The 23,616-nt window shown below is 44.5% G+C and overlaps 1 protein-coding gene across 2 annotated transcripts in view; it reads left to right on the top strand.

Annotated features, from left to right (window-relative positions):
• The window catches only part of polk (polymerase (DNA directed) kappa), a 171,245-nt gene that overhangs the window by 124,051 nt on the left and 23,578 nt on the right, over positions 1 to 23,616 (top strand). For both annotated transcript variants that reach the window (XM_072516053.1, XM_072516054.1), the window contains 4 exons: positions 7,732 to 7,898; positions 18,931 to 18,963; positions 21,314 to 21,410; positions 21,616 to 21,787. In XM_072516053.1, the coding sequence (XP_072372154.1) occupies positions 7,732 to 7,898; positions 18,931 to 18,963; positions 21,314 to 21,410; positions 21,616 to 21,787 (469 nt within the window). The remainder of the gene's footprint in view (positions 1 to 7,731; positions 7,899 to 18,930; positions 18,964 to 21,313; positions 21,411 to 21,615; positions 21,788 to 23,616) is intronic.

Below are 23,616 nucleotides of genomic sequence, written 5' to 3'. Positions count from 1 at the left end.
GTTCCCACTACTGTCTTTGACCGGCCCTAACATCACCTTGGTCATTTTTTTATTCCTCACAAGTGTAAAAAGCCCTGGGGTTTCCTTGATCCTACCCGCCAAGGACTTCTCATGCCCCCTCCTAGCTCTCCTAAGCCTTTTCTTGAGCTCCTTCCTAGCTATCTTGTATCCCTCAAGTGCCCTAACTGAACCTTGTTTTCTCATCCTTACATAAGTCCCCTTCTTCCTCTTGACAAGACATTCAACCTATTTTGTAAACCATGGTTGCCTCACACGACCATTTCCTCCCTGCCTGACAGGGACAAACATATCAAGGACACGCAGTATTTGCTCCTTGAACAAGCTCCACATCTCAATTGTGCCTATCTCTGACAGTTCCTGATTCCATCTTATGCTCCCCAATTCTTGCCTAATCAGGGCAGCACGGTGGCACAGTGGTTAGCATTGCTGCCTACGGCGCTGAGGACCCGGGTTCGAATCCTGGCTTTGGGTCACTGTCCGTGAGGAGTTTGCACATTCTCCCCGTGTCTGCATGGGTTTCACCCCCACAACCCAAAGATGTGCAGGATAGGTGGATTAGCCATGTTAAATTGCCCCTTAATTGGAAAAGATAATTGGGTACTCTAAATTTATTTTAAAATTTAAAAAATTCTTGCCTAATGCATCGTAATTACCCTTCCCCCAGTTATAAACCTTGCCCTGCCGTATGTTCCTATCCCTCTCCATTGCTATAGTGAAAGTCACCGAATTGTGGTCACTATCTCCAAAGTGCTCTCCCACAACTAAATCTAAGACTTGGCCCGGTTCATTACCCAGTACCAAATCCAATGTGGCCCCGCCTCTTGTCGGTCTATCCACATATTGTGTGAGGAAACCCTCCTGCACACACTGGATAAAAACAGCCCCACCCAAACTATTCAAATTATAGTGGTTCCAATCAATATTTGGAAAGTTAAAGTCACCCATGACAATTACCCTGTGACTACCGCACCTATCCAAAATCTGCATTGCAATCTTTTCCTCCACATCTCTGTTACTGTTTGCGGGCCTATAGAAAACTCCTGACAAAGTGACCGCTCCTTTCCTATTTCTAACTTCAGCCCACACTACCTCAGTAGACAGATCCTCCTCAAACTGCCTTTCTGCAGCCATTATACTATCCTTGATTAACAATGCTACTCCTCCACCTCTTTTACCACCTTCCCATATCTTACTGAAACATCTAAACCCTGGAACCTCCAACATCCATTCCTGCCCCTGTTCTATCCACGTCTCCGTAATGGTCACAACATCATAGTCCCAGGTACCAATCCATGCATCAAGCTCACCAACCTTATTCCTGATGCTCCTCGCATTGAAGTAGACACACTTCAAACCACCTTCATGCCTGCAGGTCCACTCTTGTGACCTTGGTACCTTCCTCAGTACTGCATTACCCTCAACTTCCTGAACTCCAGCAACGCGATCTCCTGGACTACAAATCAGTTTCCCATCCCCCTGCCAAATTAGTTTAAACCCCCCCGAAGAGATGTAGCAAATTTCCCTCCCAGGATATTGGTGCCCCTCTGGTTCAGGTGTAACCCGTCCTGTTTGTACAGGTCCCACCTTCCCCAGAATGTGCTCCAATTATCCAAGTAACTGAAACCCTCCTACCTACACCATCCCTGTAGCCACGTGTTTAACTGCACTCTCTCCCTGTTCCTCACCTCGCTAGCACGTGGCACTGGCAGCAAACCAGAGATGACAACACGGTCTGTCCTTGCTCTCAGCTTCCACCCTAGCTCCCTGAATTCCTATTTTACATCCCCGTCCCTTTTCCTACCTATGTCGTTGGTACCGATGTGTACCACGACTTGTGGCTGCTCCCCCTCCCCCTTAAGGATCCTGAAAACACGATCAGAGACGTTATTATGATTTCTGATCTTAAAGGTCACACACCTACATATTGCATGGTATATTGTTCCTGATCTTCTAAAATATCTCATCCTCTGATTTAATATTAGTAATACCATGAAAGATTAGCTAATAATAAATTAGGAATGACATTTCTGTGTAGAGAGGTGCCAGTAAGGCCTTTGACAAGGTCCCTCATGGTAGACTAGTACAAAAGGTGAAGTCACACGGGATCAGGGGTGAACTGGCAAGGTGGATACAGAACTGGCTAGGCCATAGAAGGCAGAGGGTAGCAATGGAGGGATGCTTTTCTAATTGGAGGGCTGTGACCAGTGGTGTTCCACAGGGATCAGTGCTGGGACCTTTGCTCTTTGTAGTATATATAAATGATTTGGAGGAAAATGTAACTGGTCTGATTAGTAAGTTTGCAGACGACACAAAGGTTGGTGGAATTGCGGATAGCGATGAGGACTGTCTGAGGATACAGCAGGATTTAGATTGTCTGGAGACTTGGGCGGAGAGATGGCAGATGGAGTTTAACCTGGACAAATGTGAGGTAATGCATTTTGGAAGGGCTAATGCAGGTAGGGAATATACAGTGAATGGTAGAACCCTCAAGAGTATTGAAAGTCAAAGAGATCTAGGAGTACAGGTCCACAGATCACTGAAAGGGGCTACACAGGTGGAGAAGGTAGTCAAGAAGGCATACGGCATGCTTGCCTTCATTGGCCGGGGCATTGAGTATAAGAATTGGCAAGTCATGTTGCAGCTGTATAGAACCTTAGTTAGGCCACACTTGGAGTATAGTGTTCAATTCTGGTCGCCACACTACCAGAAGGATGTGGAGGCTTTAGAGAGGGTGCAGAAGAGATTTACCAGAATGTTGCCTGGTATGGAGGGCATAAGCTATGAGGAGCGATTGAATAAACTCGGTTTGTTCTCACTGGAACGAAGGAGGTTGAGGGGCGACCTGATAGAGGTATACAAAATTATGAGGGGCATAGACAGAGTGGATAGTCAGAGGCTTTTCCCCAGGGTAGAGGGGTCAATTACTAGGGGGCATAGGTTTAAGGTGAGAGGGGCAAAGTTTAGAGTAGATGTACGAGGCAAGTTTTTTACGCAGAGGGTAGTGGGTGCCTGGAACTCACTACCGGAGGAGGTAGTGGAGGCAGGGACGATAGGGACATTTAAGGGGCATCTTGACAAATATATGAATAGGATGGGAATAGAAGGATACGGACCCAGGAAGTGTAGAAGATTGTAGTTTAGTCGGGCAGTATGGTCGGCACGGGCTTGGAGGGCCGAAGGGCCTGTTCCTGTGCTGTACATTTCTTTGTTCTTTGTTTGTTGTTCATATTGTAGAATTTCCAGAGGTACAAAACAGTTTTTATACAAGTGGTGTGTATTGGGAGTGGAACCAATACCAGATTTATAAATTCCCTAAGACAGTAATTACAATCTGACCTGAACTCTGTTTATGTGACAACTAGAGTTTGAGGCCTTGTAGAGAGACTGCAATTGCACATGAATTAATGAAAGGAAAAACCAGCTGAATGTACATTTTCTCACGGGTTGCCATTCCATTGTGAGCTCCTGTGGCCACTGGAGGGATGACAAAATTGTGTTGGTCTGCAATGCCCCCTACAGTTTAACAATCTACAATATGTAGAGCAGCCACCCTGACTATGGAATTGTATCTTTCAAGAGGAGAAAAGTATTGAATGAAAGTTGATAGGAAATAGAAGAAAAGCAAACAAAGTAACGATTTAACAACTGATCTAAACAGAAGTTTATGTAAAATAACTGAGGGGAAAAGCTACATCTCCCATTAGTTTAAGGTTGTCCATTCAGTCCTTTGTTCTGCTTTTGTTGATAATTGTTAAGTCTTCTTATTGAAATTCAGGAAGTCATCAGAACTACCTAGCTGTGTATCAATATTTATCAGGTAGTTTCTCATTTGTAACAGACTATAGTTATACATAGAAGAAGCAGGAGGAGGCCATTCGGCCCGACAAGCCTGTTCCACTGTTCATTAAGATCCTGATCATTAAATTCAATACCCTGATCCTGCTTTCTCCCCCCCCCCCCCCCCCCCCAATATCCCTTGATCCCTTTAACCCCAAGTGCTATATCTAATTCCTTCTTGAAATCACACATTTTGGTCTCAACTATTTTCTGTGATAGTGAATTCCATGATTTGACCAGACTGAGTGAAAATATTTCTCCTCACCTCAGTCCTAAAAGGTTTACCCCTTATCCTCAAACTATGATCCCCTACTTCTGGACCCCCCAGCATCAGGACAATTCTTTCTGAAAACACCTTGTCGAATCCTGTTAGAATTTTATATGTTTCTGTGAGATCCTCTCTCACTCTTCTAAACTCCAATAAATATAATCTCAACCGACTTAGTCTGTCCTCAGATGACAGCTGCGCCATCCCATAGTCAGGAAACAGCCTAGTAATCCTTCACTGCACTACCTCCATTGCAAGAACAGCCTTCCTCCGATAAAGACACCAAAACTACACATAATATTCCAGGTGTGGCCTCAGCAGTGGCCTATACAATTGCAGTAAAACATCCCTATTCCTATAATCAAATCCTCTCGCTATGAAGGCCAACATGCCATTTGCCTTCTTTACTGCCTGCTATACCTGCACGCTTACTTTCAGCGACTGATACATAAGGACACACAGGTCTCACTGAGTATCCACCTCTCCCAATTTACACCCATTCAAATAATAATCTGCTGTCCTACTTTTGCTACCAAAGTGGATAACCTCACATATATCCACATTATAGTGCAGCTGACATTCATTTGCCGACTCGCTCAGCCTGTCAAAATCAGGCTGGAGCATCCCCGCATCTTCCAAGCAGCTCACCCTCTGATCCAATTTTGTATCATCTGCAAATTTGGATATAATACATTTAGTTCCCTTGTCCAAATGATTAATATATAATGTGAGCAGTTGGGGTCCTAGCATAGATCCCTCCGGTACCCCACTAGTCACTGCCTGCCAATCAGAAAAAATACCTCTTTATTCCAAATCTTTGCTTCCTGTCTGCTAACCACATTTCTATCCATTTTAAGACACTACTTGTAATCCCACTTTAACTTTACACAGTAATCTGCTACATGAGACCTTGTCGTAAGCCTTCTGAAAGTCTAAATACACCACATCCACCAGTTCTCCCTGGTGTTGCATCTTCAAAGAATTCCAGTAGATTTTTCAAGCATGATTTCTCCTTCATAAATCCATGCTAACTTTGTCTTATTATACCACTGCTTTCCAAATGCTGTGCTATGAAATCCTTCATAATGGACTCCAGCAACTTCCCTACTACCGGCTTAGGCTCACAGGTCTATAGTTCCCTGTTTTTTCTCTACCCCACTTTTTGAATAGCCGGCTCAAATGAGCTACCTCCAATCTGTAGGAACCATTCCAGAGTCCATAGCTACATTTATTGAGATTCAGGATCCTGGTCTCGGAATCAACGCCTCACCATCTACCTTGATAAAGAAATCTACAATGTTATGGCCACTCATCCCCCAAGGGTTCTCTCACAACTAGCTTGTCAACCAATCCTTTCTCATTGCACAATGCCTGTTCCCTTGATGGTTCCTCGATGTATTTGTCCAGAAAACCATCCCATGTGCACTCCAGAAATTTCTCCTACTATAAAACCATAAGATATAGGAGCAGAATTAGGCCACTCGGCCCATCGAGTCTGCTCCACCATTCAATCATGGCTGATATTTTCTCATCCCCATTCTCCTGCTTTCTCCCCATAACCCCTGATCCCCTTATTGATCAAAAACCTATCTATCTCTGTCTTAAAGACATTCAATGATTTGGCCTCCACAGCCTTCTGCGGCAAAGAGTTCCACAGATTCACCACCCTCTGGCTGAAGAAATTCCTCCTCATCTCAGTTTTAAAGTATCGTCCCTTAAGTCTGAGGTGGTGTCCTCTGGTTCTAGTTTTTCCTACAAGTGGAAACATCCTCTCCACGTCCACTCTATCCAGGCCTCGCAGTATCCTGTAAGTTTCAATAAGATCCCCCTCATCCTTCTAAACAAGTACAGACCCAGAGTCCTCAACCGTTCCTCATATGACATTCTTCATTCCAGGGATCATTCTTGTGAACCTCCTCTGGAGGCCAGCACATCCTTCCTTAGATACGGGGCCCAAAACTGCTCACAATACTCCAAATGGGGTCTGAACAGAGCCTTGTACAGCCTCAGAAGTACATCCCTGGTCTTGTATTCTAGCCCTCTTGACATGAATGCGAACATTGCATTTGCCTTCTTAACTGCCGACTGAACCTGCACATTAACCTTAAGAAAATCGTGAACAAGGACTCCCAAGTCCCTTTGTGCTTCTGATTTCCTAAGCATTTCCCATTTAGAAAATAGTCTATGCCTAAATTCCTCCTTCCAAAGTGCACAGCCTCACACTTTTTCACATTGTATTTCATTTGCCACTTCATTGCCCACTCTCCTAGCTTATCCAAATCCTTCTGCAGTCCTCTTGCTTCCTCAATACTACCTGTCCCTCTGCAGATCTTTGTAGCTCATCACATTAGTCACATGTACTGTGACTAATTCGAATCATCCAATCTATATGCAGCTTAAAGTCACCCATAATCACAGATGTTCCTTTATCAAATGCATCTCTGATTTCCTGTCTACTGTTATTCCCAACATTACCATTACTGTTTGGTGCTCTATATACCCTGCCACAAATGCTTTTTGCCCCTTGGTCTTTCTTAGCTTGGCTCATACAAATTCCACATTGTCTTGCTAATATCTTTCCTCAATATTGTATCTGTATCTTTAATCAACAATTCAACTGCACCACCGTAATATTTTTAATGATTTTATTCAGTGTTTTTAGTTCGGAATTTAGGAACATGTGGATGGGTTTTGAGAGAAAGGATTTCATTTTTAAAAATATCTGTAAATTGTATTTACTAAGCCTGAATCAGGGGATTGTATTGTAATTTTATCTTTCATAAACTTGAGCTCATCCACAAATCTGCTGTCTGAATCCTAACTCATAGTAAAATTCACATCCTTGTTTTCAAATAGCCTTGTGCTCTCATCCCTTCCTATAGCTGTGTCCTCTTCCAGTCCTGTGACCCTCCATGATCTCGACATTCCTCCAATTCTGGCCTCTGGAGTATCCTGTGGTAATCACTATATTGTTGGCGGCCATGACTTTGGTTGCCCAGACCCTAATCTGGAATTCCGTTACACAACCTCTCTGCTCCTTTACCTTTCTTTCCTCCTTTAAAATGCCGAAGATCCTTCAAATTTACTTCTTCAACCAAACTTTTGATATCTGTCTTAATATCTCCTTATGTGATTCAAACAAAGAACAAAGAAAAGTACAGCACAGGAACAGGCCCTTCGGCCCTCCAAGCCCGTGCCGACCATGCTGCCCGGCTAAACTACAATCTTCTACACTTCCTGGGTCCGTATCCCTCTATTCCCATCCTATTCATGTATTTGTCAAGATGCCCCTTAAATGTCACTATCGTCCCTGCTTCCACTACCTCCTCCGGTAGTGAGTTCCAGGCACCCACTACCCTCTGTGTAAAAAAACTTGCCTTGTACATCTCTAAACCTTGCCCCTCTCACCTTAAACCTATGCCCCCTAGTAATTGACCCCTCTACCCTGGGGAAAAGCCTCTGACTATCCATTCAGTGTCAGATTTTGTTTGCTAAAGCTTCTTGGGATGTTTTACTGTGTTAAAGGCACTATATAAATGCGGCTTGTTGTTGTGATTTTACATACATATGAATAAGCCTGTTTTGCTTGGTACTTCTATCTATAGGTACCTGGTATAGGAAAAGTAACAGAAAAATTGCTGAATGCATTAGGAATTACCACATGTACCGAACTGTACCAGCAGGGGGCTCTGCTTTCCCTCCTTTTCTCTGAGAGTTCCTGGTATCATTTTTTAGAGATCTCACTTGGTCTGAGTGAGACCCACCTTGAAAGGTAAATTATTGAGTTTTATGCCATGCCTGTTAAAATGTTTATTGTGTTTTATTGAAAAAACTGATTTTCCTGTGCATACGCCTTACAACTCAAAATTTCACAGATCTTGTGAGGAATGAATATAGCAAACAAGTTTACCTAGGAATTATAATACAAAGGAAGTCATTATATTAAAAATATTTTTAACATATTGACATGCACAATAATTTCTACAAATGTTAGTCATCTTCTAGAAGCAAGTTGTATTTATACTTAGTGTGCTATAACTGGCACTGTTTCATTGAAGGAAAATTGGTCACTGAACATTAATAGGAGGTGGATTTGGGAATGTGGTTGAAGGTATAGAATCATTGAATGGTTAAATTCTAGGGGACAATTCTACCCGTTACCATGCCAGCTCTCTGCAACAGCAACTCTGCTCATACCATTTAGCTGGACATTCCCCGTAGCCTAGCAATTCTCTTTCTCTTCAGCTGCTTATCAAATTCCCTTTTGGAAAAAGTCAGTTGTATCTGCCTGCACCCCACTCCCAGGCAATGCATTCCAGATCCTAGTCACTCACTGTGTAAAAAAGGTTCTGCCTCATGTCACCATTGACAGTGCCCCTTTAAGAGTAAACCAGGTCTTGCTTCAGCATGAGTTGAGACCAGGTGATGCTCACTGACTTAAGAAATGGTGTTCCCCCCTTGTTGGGGGATGCTTCTGGACAGGGAGAGGATTCAGAAGGGAAGTTGATACCATTTTCCTGGTTTGGGACACTTAGCGTTGTCAAAGACCAATGCGAGGAAACACCACTAAGCAAGAAGCTTATCGAGACCTTGTATTATGGCTATTGGGTGCATTCGGCAACAAAGCAGACTGCTTTGTATTGCCGCTCAATGTCTTGGGAGTCTGTCATTGCACACGGTTGGGCACTCACCATTAATAAGATAAAGCTCATCACGCCTCCCTGGACAGCACCTTCCAAGCCCATGCCCACAACCATCTAGAAGGGACAAGGCAGCGGACACATGGGAACAGCACCACCTGGCGGTTTCCATGCAAGGTACCCACCATCTGTTCCGTCATTGTCACTGAGTCAAAATCTTGGAATCCCCTCCCTTACAGCACTGTGGGTGTACCTACAGCACATGGACCGCAATGGTTCAAGAAGGCAGCTCACTACCTTTTCAGGGCAATTAGGGATGGGCAATAAATGCTAGCCTTGCGAGTGATGAGTCATATCCCGCAAATGAATAAAAAAAACAGTGACCACCCAGCGCGCGCACAAGTTCAGAAAGGTTATCATATTTGGTGCTGAAATATGTCACGAATATTCTTTTTATAGACAGGTGGCGCAGTGGTTAGCACTGCTGCCTCATGGCACCGAGGACCCAGATTCGATCTTGGTCCCGGGTCATGGTCCGTGTGGTGTTTGCATATCTCCCGTGTCTGCATAGGTCTCACCCCCTCAACCGAAAGATGTGCAGGGTAGGATGTGCAGGCCACGGTAAATTGCCTCTTCATTGGAAAAAAAATAATTGAGTATTCGAAATTTAATTTTAAAAAATTATTTTTATAGACATTAACATTGCAAACAGCAATAACCCGGCTGAAGAGAAGATATGGAGCATTGTTCAGGTGCTTGAACTGAGCTTCATTTATGTCATGATATTCATATAAACATATCATGGTGCAAACACACACACCGATGGACAGATCAACAGACCAATCAACACACACGCAACATCACAGCCAATCACAAGTGAGAGTACACGCACTATAAAACGGGGAACACCACAGTTCCCGCTCATTCCAGCAGGAGATAGCTCAGGGCACAGAGCTCACAGCGTGCCACTCAGGCATATACCATGTGCTGAGTGCCTCTCTAAAATAGTGCAAGGGCTGGGTCCACAGGTTAGCTGGTAAAGTACGAACCACAGCCAGAGGTATACAGTAGATGTTATCAAGAATAATAAAACAGAGTTGTACCATCTACAACCGTGTTGGTTCATTTGTATAGCGGAACACTCAACACGACAATTTACATTAAAATGAAGATGATACACAACTGGAACACAGGCCTGAAACCCCTATCTACATTTGACAGGGAATATTACATTGCTCCATTGACTGCAAGTGTTACCTCATGTTGTCTTTTAAATCTGGTTCACCTGTTCTGTAACGTAGAATAATAAATACCAGCCCACTTGACCCAGAGTCTCAACACAATTGAAATTTAACAAATAATTCTTAGAAAATACCCGAAGTCTGGTCTTTGGCTACCCAATAACTACAGTCCTCAGATTTGTAAATTTCAACACAATTTTATTAATATCAATAACTATAATTAAAAATGTTGCAAATACAACAGGTTAACTATTATCTAATTCCTAACCCACCTAAAAGGATTTTTGTTTTTGAATGTACCTTTCTTATAGCTAGGTCTTCAGTTGGAGGTTATTGCTTTCAGTCTGTAGATTCATCCAGGTCTCTGCAGGTTCAGAAACAGCAGGTAGGCAATATTTCTGGAGAGAGAGAGAGACACACACTCTCACAGCAGCTCTTCTCAGCATCTAGGATCCGACTGTTACTTCCTGCGTCCTCTGAAAACTATCCCACTCAGGGTAGGTCTCAATCACCACCTGTCGCTGGGCAGAATACGGCCTTTGGCCAATTCATTGGCCACCAGCTGTCCCACCAGCCAGCCAATTGAACGGAATCCCTTCGATCTCTTGGGTGCCAAAAGTCTGAGTTCTGCTGTTCAGAGGTTATATTTCCAATAGCACAGAATACTATTTTGCAACTTTTGAGTTCCTCACTTCCTCTGCTCGACTTAAAGATATATGTCCATTAAACATTCATGGATGAAAATGATAACCACAAAATAAGTGGGAAGTAAGGGAATCAACAGGAAAGGCCCTTACACATGGATGGACTGATCAAGTATTTGAGTTTCTACAGTTCGTTATTTCTGCATTTTCATTCAGAACAAGAAATTGTTACAAAATGCAAACAAGTAAAACAAAAAGGAATAACTGCTAGAGATGTGAAAGAAAAGCAAAATAAATACAAGAAATACACAGCAGGGAAAAAAATAAATTTATGGATTGTAAAAAGAAACTATTTGTTATATCTTGCTCAATATGTTGTGTAATGCATTTTTATATTTTACTTAAAGATTTTGAATCACATGAATAACAAAACAGTAGAATTAATTGTAATTTGTTCCAAGTTGTGTGATCTGCAAAGGGATCGAGATAGGTACAACATGCAATTAGGAAGGAAAATGTAAAGTTGGCCTTTATTGCAAAGGGGATGAAGTGTAAAAGCAGGGAAGTCTAGTTCCAACTGTACAGTCCAGAACATTGGTGAGACTACACCTGGAGCATTGCATCTATTGTCACCTCTTATTCAACGAGGGGCATACTTGCATTGGAGGGAGTTCAGAAAAGCTTCACTTGATTGTTTTTTGGGATGAAGGGGTTGACTTATAAAGAAGGATTGAGAAGATTGGGCTTATACTCATTGGTGTATAGAAGAATGAGAGGGGATTTTATTGAAACAAATGACTGAGGGGACTTGACAGGGTAGATGCTGAGAGGATGTTTCCCCTTGTGGGAGAATCTAGAATGAGGGGAGTCTCTGATTTAAAACTGAGTTGAAGAACTAATTTTCTGAATGTTGTCAATCTTTGGAATTCACTAGTCCAGAGACCAAGGCTATTAAACATATTCAAGGCTGCGTTAGATAGATTTGTGATCTACAAGATTATGGGGGACAGGCAGAAAAGTGGATTAAGGCCACAGTCTGATCAACCACCTCATAGAGTGGTGGAGCAGGCTTGAGGGGCCTAATGGTCTAGTAATGCCTCCATTTCTATGTATTAAAACAACATCACAAAATAGACCATGCATGACCTATATATATCCTGCTGAATAATATATCCTGCTGGAGGAGCAATCTGACTAGTAAAAATAGAGTCATTCGGTGAGATAATCGCTCTTGCCCTCTGTCAGCTAATTATTCAAACCGTTAGAAGGGAAATGAGATTGCACTTCTGTGGTTCACCGTTTTGCAAGTTCTCAGTCTCCATGAAGGCATGGATGAGGTGCTGAGCAAAGGACGGTTACTTACTCTTGGAAGATGAAAATTGGAGGACGAGTTACCTCAGGCTGTTAAAGTGTGCAACGTCGTCTTAAGGGTGATTAATGATGGACAATAAGGGTCAGCACGGTGATGCAGTGGTTAACACTGCTGCCTCATGGCGCTGCGGTCCCAGGTTGGATCCCGTCTCTGGGTCACTGTTCGTGTGGAGTTTGCACATTCTCCCCAAGTTTGCATGGGTTTTGCCCCCACAACCCAAAGATGTGCAGGGTAGGTGGATTGGCCACACTAAATTGCCCCTTAATGGGAAAAAATGAATTGGGCACTCTTAAATTTAAAAAAAAATGATGGACTATAAATGCTGGATTTGCCAGCAATGCTCACATACCATGAATAAATAAATAAATAACACTATTCTGTGGTCCTGTAAAGAGCATGTGTTGGATCGGGTGGCATCATGATCTTTCCGATGGGTGAACAAAGATGGTTTTCCTCCTCCTTAATTATCATTATCTTGAAGGCAGGTCTGGGAACAAATCTTCTGCTCTTTATCAGCTGGAAAATGGTGGATGGTGAAAATTAAATAATTTGTTAAACAAAATTTAGGAAAACAACACAAAGCTACCGTGGGTAGGAAACTGTAGTCTGAAGTTACTAATATATAGTAATCAACCTTTCACCTTGTCCTCAAAGAAATTATAATTTCATTGATTATAGAACTCAAACCTGGGCGAGCACGCGGTCAGTTTCAGCCCCCCTCGACCCGGGGTGCAAAATAAATGAATTAACAAATAATTCTTATTATTTGAGATTTTGGCCCTAGACTGCTGCAGTGAGATGCAGACACCAGATGTATAAGTAAAAACGTTAACAAACTAGAAGGTTGAAGTTGAAAAAGGGATTAACAGTTATGAGATTGTTCTTTTCTGCCGACTGAGCTCTTTGTCGCCAGCAATCTCCCAATCATGTATCCAGTCAGAAACTGTAGGTTGTAGAAAGCTCTCTAAACTAACAGGCAGAGGGAGAGAGGAAGATTTAAAGCTGCTTTGTGCCTGGATCTCTTCACCAAAGCACACACACAAAAATGGCACTCTTCACAAGATCTGCCTTCCTTCTGAAACTTTCTGTCTGGCCCTGCCAACCACTGGCCCCAAAAGGAAAAGGCTGCAAATTGTACATTTCCAGATTGGCTGCTTGCCAATTCTATCAAATCATCATCACCGGTACCGCCACATAACCTAAAGGGGATGTCTTGGCTTGGTCCATCACTATATGGGGTGCCAACTCTGCCTAAAATCTGTAGTTTAAACAGAAATCCTAGATGGTGTAGCAACGTTGTAGCAGCTAACCAGAAGACCGGCAGCAGGGCGGGGATAACCAGGAGAACACAGGACAGACAAAAAGGGTTTTACTTTTTTTTAAATTAAATATTTTATTGAAAATTTTTGGTCAACCAACACAGTACATTGTGCATCCTTTACACAATATTATAACAACACAAATAACAATGACCTATTTTATAAACAAAAAATGAATAAATAATAAATAACAAAAATGAAAACTAGCCCTAATTGGCAACTGCCTTGTCACAAGTAACACTCTCCAAAAATATAATTTAACAGTCCAATATATAATTATCTGTAGCAACGACCTATACATACTATACAGTATATATTAACAACCCTGAGAGTCCTTCTGGTTCCCCCCCCCCCCCCCCCCCCCGATCCTGGGCTGCTGCTGCTGCCTTCTTTTTCCCATTCCGTCTATCTTTCTGCGAGGTATTTGACGAACGGTTGCCACCGCCTGGTGAACCCTTGAGCCGACCCCCTTAGGACGAACTTAATCCGCTCTAGCTTTATAAACCCCGCCATGTCATTTATCCAGGTCTCCACCCCCGGGGGCTTGGCTTCTTTCCACATTAGCAATATCCTGCGCCGGGCTACTAGGGTCGCAAAGGCCAAAACATCGGCCTCTCTCGCCTCCTGCACTCCCGGCTCTTGTGCAACCCCAAATATAGCCAACCCCCAGCTTGGTTCGACCCGGACTCCTACTACTTTTGAAAGCACCTTTGTCACCCCCATCCAAAACCCCTGTAGTGCCGGGCATGACCAAAACATATGGGTATGATTCGCTGGGCTTCTCGAGCACCTCGCACACCTATCCTCCACCCCAAAAAATTTACTGAGCCGTGCTCCAGTCATATGTGCCCTGTGTAATACCTTAAACTGAATCAGGCTTAGCCTGGCACACGAGGACGACGAGTTTACCCTGCTTAGGGCATCTGCCCACAGCCCCTCCTCGATCTCCTCCCCCAGCTCTTCTTCCCATTTCCCTTTTAGTTCATCTACCATAGTCTCCCCTTCGTCCCTCATTTCCCTATATATATCTGACACCTTACCATCCCCCACCCATGTCTTTGAGATCACTCTGTCCTGCACCTCTTGTGTCGGGAGCTGCGGGAATTCCCTCACCTGTTGCCTCGCAAAAGCCCTCAGTTGCATATACCTGAATGCATTCCCTTGGGGCAACCCATATTTCTCGGTCAGCGCTCCCAGACTCGCGAACTTCCCATCCACAAACAGATCTTTCAGTTGCGTTATTCCTGCTCTTTGCCACATTCCATATCCCCCATCCATTCCCCCTGGGGCAAACCTATGGTTGTTTCTTATCGGGGACCCCCCCAAGGCTCCAGTCTTTCCCCTATGCCGTCTCCACTGTCCCCAAATCTTCAGTGTAGCCACCACCACCGGGCTTGTGGTGTAGTTCCTCGGTGAGAACGGCAATGGGGCTGTCACCATAGCCTGTAGGCTAGTCCCCCTACAGGACGCCCTCTCTAATCTCTTCCACGCCGCTCCCTCCTCCTCTCCCATCCACTTACTCACCATTGAAATATTAGCGGCCCAATAATGCTCACTTAGGCTCGGTAGTGCCAGCCCCCCCCTATCCCTGCTACGCTGTAAGAATCCCTTCCTCACTCTCGGGGTCTTCCCGGCCCACACAAAACCCATGATGCTCTTTTCAATCCTTTTAAAAAAAGCCTTCGTAATCACCACCGGGAGGCACTGAAACACAAAGAGGAATCTCGGGAGGACCACCATCTTAACTGCCTGCACCCTCCCTGCCATTGACAGGGATACCATATCCCATCTCTTGAAATCCTCCTCCATCTGTTCCACCAACCGCGTTAAATTTAACCTATGCAATGTGCCCCAATTCTTAGCTATCTGGATCCCCAGGTAACGAAAGTCCCTTGTTACCTTCCTCAACGGTAGGTCCTCTATTTCTCTACTCTGCTCCCCTGGATGCACCACAAACAACTCACTTTTCCCCATGTTCAATTTATACCCTGAAAAATCCCCAAACTCCCCAAGTATCCGCATTATTTCTGGCATCCCCTCCGCCGGGTCCGCCACGTATAGTAGCAAATCGTCCGCATACAAAGATACCCGGTGCTCTTCTCCTCCCCTAAGTACTCCCCTCCACTTCTTGGAACCCCTCAACGCTATCGCCAGGGGCTCAATCGCCAGTGCAAACAATAATGGGGACAGAGGGCATCCCTGCCTTGTCCCTCTATGGAGCCGAAAATATGCAGATCCCCGTCCATTCGTGACCACGCTCGCCACTGGGGCCCTATACAACAGCTGCACCCATCTAACATACCCCTCTCCAAAACCAAATCTCCTCAACACCTCCCACAAATAATCCCACTCCACTCTATCAAATGCTTTCTCGGCATCCATCGCCACTACTATCTCCGTTTCTCCCTCTGGTGGGGCCATCATCATTACCCCTAACAACCTCCGTATATTCGTGTTCAGCTGTCTCCCCTTCACAAACCCAGTTTAGTCCTCGTGGACCACCCCCGGGACACATTCCTCTATTCTCATTGCCATTACCTTGGCCAGGACCTTGGCATCTACATTTAGGAGGGAAATAGGTCTATAGGACCCGCATTGTAGCGGGTCCTTTTCCTTCTTTAAGAGAAGCGATATCGTTGCTTCAGACATAGTCGGGGGCAGTTGTCCCCTTTCCTTTGCCTCATTAAAGGTCCTCGTCAGTACCGGGGCGAGCAAGTCCACATATTTTCTATAGAATTCGACTGGGAATCCATCCGGTCCCGGGGACTTTCCCGCCTGCATGCTCCTAATTCCTTTCACCACTTCTTCTACCTCGATCTGTGCTCCCAGTCCCACCCTTTCCTGCTCTTCCACCTTGGGAAATTCCAGCCGATCCAAGAAGCCCATCATTCTCTCCCTCCCATCCGGGGGTTGAGCTTCATATAATTTTTTATAAAATGTCTTGAACACTCCATTCACTCTCTCCGCTCCCCGCTCCATCTCTCCTTCCTCATCCCTCACTCCCCCTATTTCCCTCGCTGCTCCCCTTTTCCTCAATTGGTGTGCCAGCAACCTGCTCGCCTTCTCCCCATATTCGTACTGTACACCCTGTGCCTTCCTCCATTGTGCCTCTGCAGTGCCTGTAGTCAGCAAGTCAAATTCTACATGTAGCCTTTGCCTTTCCCTGTACAGTCCCTCCTCCGGTGCTTCCGCATATTGTCTGTCCACCCTCAAAAGTTCTTGCAGCAACCGCTCCCGTTCCTTACTCTCCTGCTTCCCTTTATGTGCCCTTATTGATATCAGCTCCCCTCTAACCACCGCCTTCAATGCCTCCCAGACCACTCCCACCTGGACCTCCCCATTATCATTGAGTTCCAAGTACTTTTCAATGCACCCCCTCACCCTTAGACACACCCCCTCATCTGCCATTAGTCCCATGTCCATTCTCCAGGGTGGGCGCCCTCCTGTTTCCTACCCTATCTCCAAGTCCACCCAGTGTGGAGCGTGATCCGAAATGGCTATAGCCGTGTACTCCGTTCCCCTCACCTTCGGGATCAATGCCCTACCCAGCACAAAAAAGTCTATTCGCGAGTAGACTTTATGGACATAGGAGAAAAACGAGAACTCCTTACTCCTAGGTCTGCTAAATCTCCACGGGTCTACACCTCCCATCTGCTCCATAAAATCTTTAAGCACCTTGGCTGCTGCCGGCCTCCTTCCAGTCCTGGACTTCGACCTATCCAGCCCTGGTTCCAACACCGTATTAAAATCTCCCCCCATTATCAGCTTTCCCATCTCTAGGTCCGGAATGCGTCCTAGCATCCGCCTCATAAAATTGGCATCATCCCAGTTCGGGGCATATAAGTTTACCAAAACCACCGTCTCCCCCTGTAGTTTGCCACTCACCATCACGTATCTGCCCCCGTTATCCGCCACTATAGTCTTTGCCTCGAACATTACCCGCTTCCCCACTAATATAGCCACCCCCCTGTTTTTCGCATCTAGCCCCGAATGGAACACCTGCCCCACCCATCCTTTGCGTAGCCTAACCTGGTCTATCAGTTTCAGGTGCGTTTCCTGTAACATAACCACATCTGCCTTAAGTTTCTTAAGGTGTGTGAGTACCCGTGCCCTCTTTATCGGCCCGTTCAGCCCTCTCACGTTCCACGTGATCTGCCTAGTTGGGGGGCTTCCTACCCCCCCCCTTGTCGATTAGCCATCACCTTTTTCCAGCTCCCAATGGCCAACGCCCCATCTCCTCCACCTCCCCTCCTCCCCCCATCACCACCTGTGGGAGAGAGAAAAGTTACCGCATCGCAGGATTAGTACATAAAACCCCTCTTTGCCCCCCACATTCGCCCCACCACTTTGTTCGAACGTTCTTTTTAATAACCCGCTCATTCCAGTTTTTCTTCCACAATAAAAGTCCACGCTTCATCCGCCATCTCAAAGTAGTGGTGCCTCTCTCGATATGTGACCCACAGTCTTGCCGGTTGCAGCATTCCAAATTTTATCTTCTTTTTATGAAGCACCGCCTTGGCCCGATTAAAGCTCGCCCTCCTTCTCGCCACCTCCGCACTCCAGTCTTGATAAACGCGGATCACCGCGTTCTCCCATTTACTACACCGAGTTTTCTTCGCCCATCTAAGGACCATTTCTCTATCCTTAAAACGGAGGAATCTCACCACTATGGCTCTGGGAATTTCTCCTGCTCTCGGTCCTTGCGCCATCACTCGGTATGCTCCCTCCACCTCCAACGGACCTGCCGGGGCCTCCGCTCCCATTAACGAGTGCAGCATCGTGCTCACATATGCCCCGACGTCCGCTCCCTCCACACCTTCAGGAAGACCAAGAATCCTCAGGTTGTTCCTCCTTGCGTTGTTTTCCAGTGCCTCCAACCTTTCCACACATCGTTTCTGATGTGCCTCCTGCGTCTCCGTCTTCACCACCAGGCCCTGTATATCGTCCTCATTCTCGGCTGCCTTTGCCTTCACGACCCGAAGCTCCCGCTCCTGGGTCTTTTGTTCCTCCTTTAGCCCTTCGATCGCCTGTAGTATCGGGGCCAACAGCTCTTTCTTCATTTCCTTTTTGATCTCTTCCACACAGCATTTCAAGAACTCTTGTTGTTCAGGGCCCCATGTTAAACTGCCACCTTCCGACGCCATCTTGGTTTTTGCTTGCCTTCCTTGCCGCTGTTCTAAAGGATCCACTGCAATCTGGCCACTTCCCTCTCCTTTTTCCATCCGTATCCAGGGGGGATTCCCTTCTGGTTTACCGCACAGTGTTTTTAGCCGTCAAAATTGCCGTTGGGGCTCCTATCAGGAGCCCAAAAGTCCGTTTCACAGGGAGTTGCCGAAATGTGCGACTCAGCTGGTCATCGCCGCACCCGGAAGTCCCAAAAAGGGTTTTACAACAGTATCTTAACACCTCCGGTAAACACATGAAAGGATAATGAAATTACTTTTTTTACCCTTAAAAGGTGAGATGCACATCAATGTAAAAATACCCCAAATTGAATAGGTAGTCCAATATTGTTTTAAATAATTCCAAATGTTAATTTATACATTTAAGACAAAATAATATTATTGTTAATATTTTGCTTGTTACAGAGATGGTGATCGGAAGAGTATGAGCACAGAAACGTGAGTCTTTTAAAGCCCTTCACAGCTATTTTGCATGTTTGTGTTACTCATAATGTCTCCTGACTTTGGACAACCGAGACTCTTTTCTAAAACCTGATTACATGAAAACCTGGATTGTAGCAACTAATTGTGTTTACATAGTGGCCACAGAACTTCATAGAAAAGAAGCATAAGCTGAGCAGTAATAAAAGGGAAGGTGGCTGAAACTTTGTTTGGTGATGGATTTTACGGATGTTTTTAAAGGCAGGGTGAGAAGTAGCAAGGCATAGAGTTTAGGGAGAGAATCTCAAAGTAGGGTTGAGAAAGGTGAAGTCTTTATTATCAATGGTGGAGGAGAGGAGGAGATGGAATATAAGGTTGGAAGAGATTGAGGCAGTAGGATGAAGTGAGACTATTTAGCAATTTGCAAATGAGGATAAAAATTGTGGATTCAGCGATTTGTTCGAAGAGTCAGTACAGGTGGACAAGGAACTGCTTAATGGGAGGACAGGACACTGTAGGTTAGGATGTGGATGACAGAATTTTAAATGACGTGAGCCACGTACAGATTGGATCTTGGGAAACCAGGAAGAAAAGCCTCAAAGCTGAGGTAATAAAAATAGTGTTTCAGTGGCAGTGCAGTTCAAAGTTGAAAGTGGATAGTTTGAAAAGATAGAATTAAGTGACCTTGGCATTGGTGACAACTTGATGTTTGCAACTCAGCTTAGGGCTAAGCAAGACGTTTGGGTAGTGCACTCTTAGACAGCTGGGTCAGACATAATAATCTTTATCAGTGTCGCAAGTGGGCTTACATTAACATTGCAATGAAGTTATTGTGAAAATCCCCTTGTTGCCACATTCCGGCGCCTGTTCGGGTATGCAGAGGGAGAATCCAGAATGTCCAATTCACCTAACAGCACACCTTTCGGGACTTGTGGGAGGAAACCGGACAAAACCCACTCAGACACGGGGAGAACGTGCAGACTCCACACAGACAGTGACCCAAGCTGGGAATTGAACCCAGGGCCCTGGCGCTACCATGCCGCCCATTGTGAGCAGAATTACAGGGATTTTCATAGGTGCTGGCTTGAATTGCTTATACTTTACCTATATTTGGTTAGAATAAGTTCTGGTTCTTCCAGGACTTGCTATTGGTTAAGTCGCCCGGCATTACAGCGAAATTTGGAGAACAGGTGATGAACAATGGTGGGCGGCTAAATGTCAAGGAGACACTGAGGAGACAGAGGGGTAACGGTCCAGGGTGGACTCAGTATTGGACGGAACAATTTGAACAATCTTGTGGCAGAGATGAGTATCTTTAAGAAGTGGTTGTTGCAGTAGAGGATGAAGGATAAACTTTTGCTTTTTGAGAAATGTATGTAAAATTAGAATTGAAAAGGAGAAAAACTGTCCGAGAGTAAAGGATACCATTAATGACGTTTGACTAGTGCAGAAACCCATCAGCACATGTAACAGTTACAGCAGTAGTGTTTCCATCAATAATTAATGGAATTTTTTAATGTATAGAAGTACAATAGATTTTGTATTACATATTCTACAGAAATGTATAAATTGTATTTTAAGGAAAACTTTAAGAGTCATAATGTAAAGGCAGGGGTCCCAATCTGGGTTGTTTCAGCGGGACCCATACAGGGGTTCCGCAGTTGGTCTGGTGGGATGGGGGAGGGCGGTGGGCAAGTGGGGCCGAGGCCACGGGCCTCGAGAGGAACCGAAGCCGGGCCCAAGAGATGATAAAACTGGGGTCATGGGGATTCGAGGGGAGCCGAAACTGGGGCTGCGGGGGTTTGAGAGGAACTGAAGCTAGAGCCAAGGGTGCCAAGTAGAACTGAAGCTGGGGACGCAGTGGCCTCGAGTAGACCCAAAGCTGGGGCCACGGGGCCTGAGGAGAGTGGAAGGTTGGGCCCGTGGGGGTCCGAGAGGAGGGTGGGTGGGGGTGAGGGTGGCTGTGGTTGAGAGGGTGAGTTTGGCTGTGGGTGTGGGTGAGCGACTGTGTGAGAGTGGGTGCGCCCATTAAAATGATAAAAGAAGGTAAGACTTGGAAGTATTTGTTGAATAACAACAGAACCTTTTAATTAAAATAAATTTAGATAGTTAAGACATGGAAATGTCTTTTGTTTTTTATGTTTGCACCTATTGCGTAATTATAATCATTTTTGTGGTTTAATTCTTCAATATAATAAGAATGTTTCTCAGGAGTTCTTTTAGTGTTCTTGCGAGGTTCAAAGAATTCCAAGGCTGGAAAGATTTGGGAAACCCCTTATAAAGGTATCCACTTTATCAAGGTATCTCCACAGTGTACATTTTAACTTTAGAAACCATATGTGATACAATATTTACTTTTGAACTTTAGAACATTCAGTGAAATCAGTAAAGCAGCGGAGCAGTACAGCTTATGCCGTGATCTTTGTCATGATCTTGAAGAAGATCTCCAAAAGGAAGGACTAAGGGTAGAGTTTTTTCTTTTTGTTGTTCCTTTCTCTTTCTGTTGACCAAAACGTATTTGAAATTTTACCTGGTTAACACAATAATTTAAATGGACGATAACATAATTCATGAAATTAATAACACATAAATCTGTGTTACTTGGGGGCGGGGGGGGGTGCGTTTAAGGAATATTCTGTTCGTAAAAGAGTTTGTCCTTTAAAATTGTAGGGAAAGACGGTAACTTTAAAATTGAAGAATGTAAACTTTGAAGTGAAGACAAGGGCCTGCACAGTTCCAACTCCGGTTTCCAAAGAAGAGGAGATTTTTGCTGTTGCCCATGAATTACTAAAGACTGAGATTAGCAACGTACATCCCCGGCCATTGAGATTGAGACTTATGGGTAATGTATGGTGCGATTTTATAAAAAAAAAAGAAACACAGTAATAAATTAATATTTGTTTAGCTCGGTAATACTCATTGTTAATCTTGACAAGACTGACCTTTTTGTCCACTTTCATGAGATGACAGTAGCAATAAGTCTTTTTTATTGGATACCATACAATTCCATGCATAAGGTATTCCCCTGTAATGAGAAGGTATAAAATATGCAGGAACTTGGTCGTTGGCAGAAAATGGAAGAAAAAAATGTCTAATTTCGACAAGGCTCAATGTTTTGCTGTATTAAGACGTTAAAGGGCCACGGTACGAGTAAAAAGAACAAAATGAAAATACTTATAATCTGTAATAGATACAGAAAATATTGGAAATAAAAAGCAGATTAGCCACTATCCACAAATCGGAAAGACACTTTTGGTGACACACTTCAGAATTCAGAAAGCACAGCCAGAACAAGAAAGGAAAGAGAGAATAACGATGATCACCAGGAGAAAAGAGCTTGTCATTTACCCATTTCTCCTTTACCAGTTGCAAAAACAGCCAAAGTCACATGGTCTGCTCCGTCATTCATCACGATCATGGCTGATCATCCAACTCAATAGCCTAATCCTGCTTTCTCCCCATAGCCTTTGATCCATTCTCCCCAAGTGCTATATCCAGCCGCCTCTTGAATATATTCAAAGTTTTAGCATCAACTACTTCCTGTGGTAATGAATTCCACGGGCTCACCACTCTTTGTGTGAAGAAATGTCTCCTTATCTCTGTCCGAAATGGTTTACCCTGAATCCTCAGACTGTGACCCATGGTTCTGGACACACCCATCATTGGTCACATCTTCCCTTCATCTAACCTGTCCAGTCCTGTTAGAATTTTATAAATCTCTGAGATCCCCCCATATTCTTCTGAACTCCAGCGAGAATAATCCCAACCTAGTCAATCTCTCCTCATATGACAGTCCCACCATCCCTGGAATCAGTCTGGTAAACCTTCACTGAACTCCCTCGAGAGCAAGAACATCCTTCCTCAGAGAAGGAGCCCAAAACTGCACACAACACTCCAAGTGTGGCCTCAGCAAGGCCCTATACAATTGCAGCAACACATCCCTGCTTCGAGACTCGAAACCTCTCGCAATGAAGGCCAACATACCATTAGCCTTCTTCACCACCTGCTGCACCTGCATGCTTACCTTCAGCGAATGGTGCACAAGGACACCCAGGTCCTGCTGCACACTCCCCTCTCCCAATTTACAACCATTCAGGTAATAATCTGCCTTCCTTTTTTTTGCTTCCAAAGTGAATAACCTCACACTTACCCAAATTATACTGCATCTGCCATTGATTTGCCCACTCACCCAACCTGTCCAGATCTTGCTGTAGGATCCCTGCATCCTCGTCACAATTCACCCTCCCATCTAATTTGGTATCATCTGCAAACTTTGAGATGTTACATTTTGTTCCCTCATCCAAATCATTAATATATATTGTGAATAGCTGGGGTCCCAGCCCTAATCCTTGTGGTACCCTACTAGTACTGTCTGCTAATTTGAAAAGGACCCATTAATCCCTACTCTTTGTTTCCTCTCTGCCAACCAGTTTTCTATCCACCTCAATACATTTCCCCCAATCTTATGCGCTTTAATGTTGCTCAATAATCTCTTATGCGGGACTTTGTCAAACGCCTTCTGAAAGTCTAAATATACCACATCGACTGGCTCCCCTTGTCAACTGTACTGGTTACCTCTTCAAAGAATTCCTACAGATTTGTCAAGCATGATTTTCCCTTCATAAATCCATCCTGACTCTGACTGATCCTGCCACTGCTTTCTAAATGTTC

The sequence above is a fragment of the Scyliorhinus torazame genome, chromosome 9 (genome assembly GCF_047496885.1).
Source record: "Scyliorhinus torazame isolate Kashiwa2021f chromosome 9, sScyTor2.1, whole genome shotgun sequence".
NCBI classification, from domain to species: Eukaryota; Metazoa; Chordata; class Chondrichthyes; order Carcharhiniformes; family Scyliorhinidae; genus Scyliorhinus; species Scyliorhinus torazame.
The sequence above is the reverse complement of the archived record's forward strand: the minus strand, read 5'-3'. Positions and strand labels throughout refer to the sequence as shown.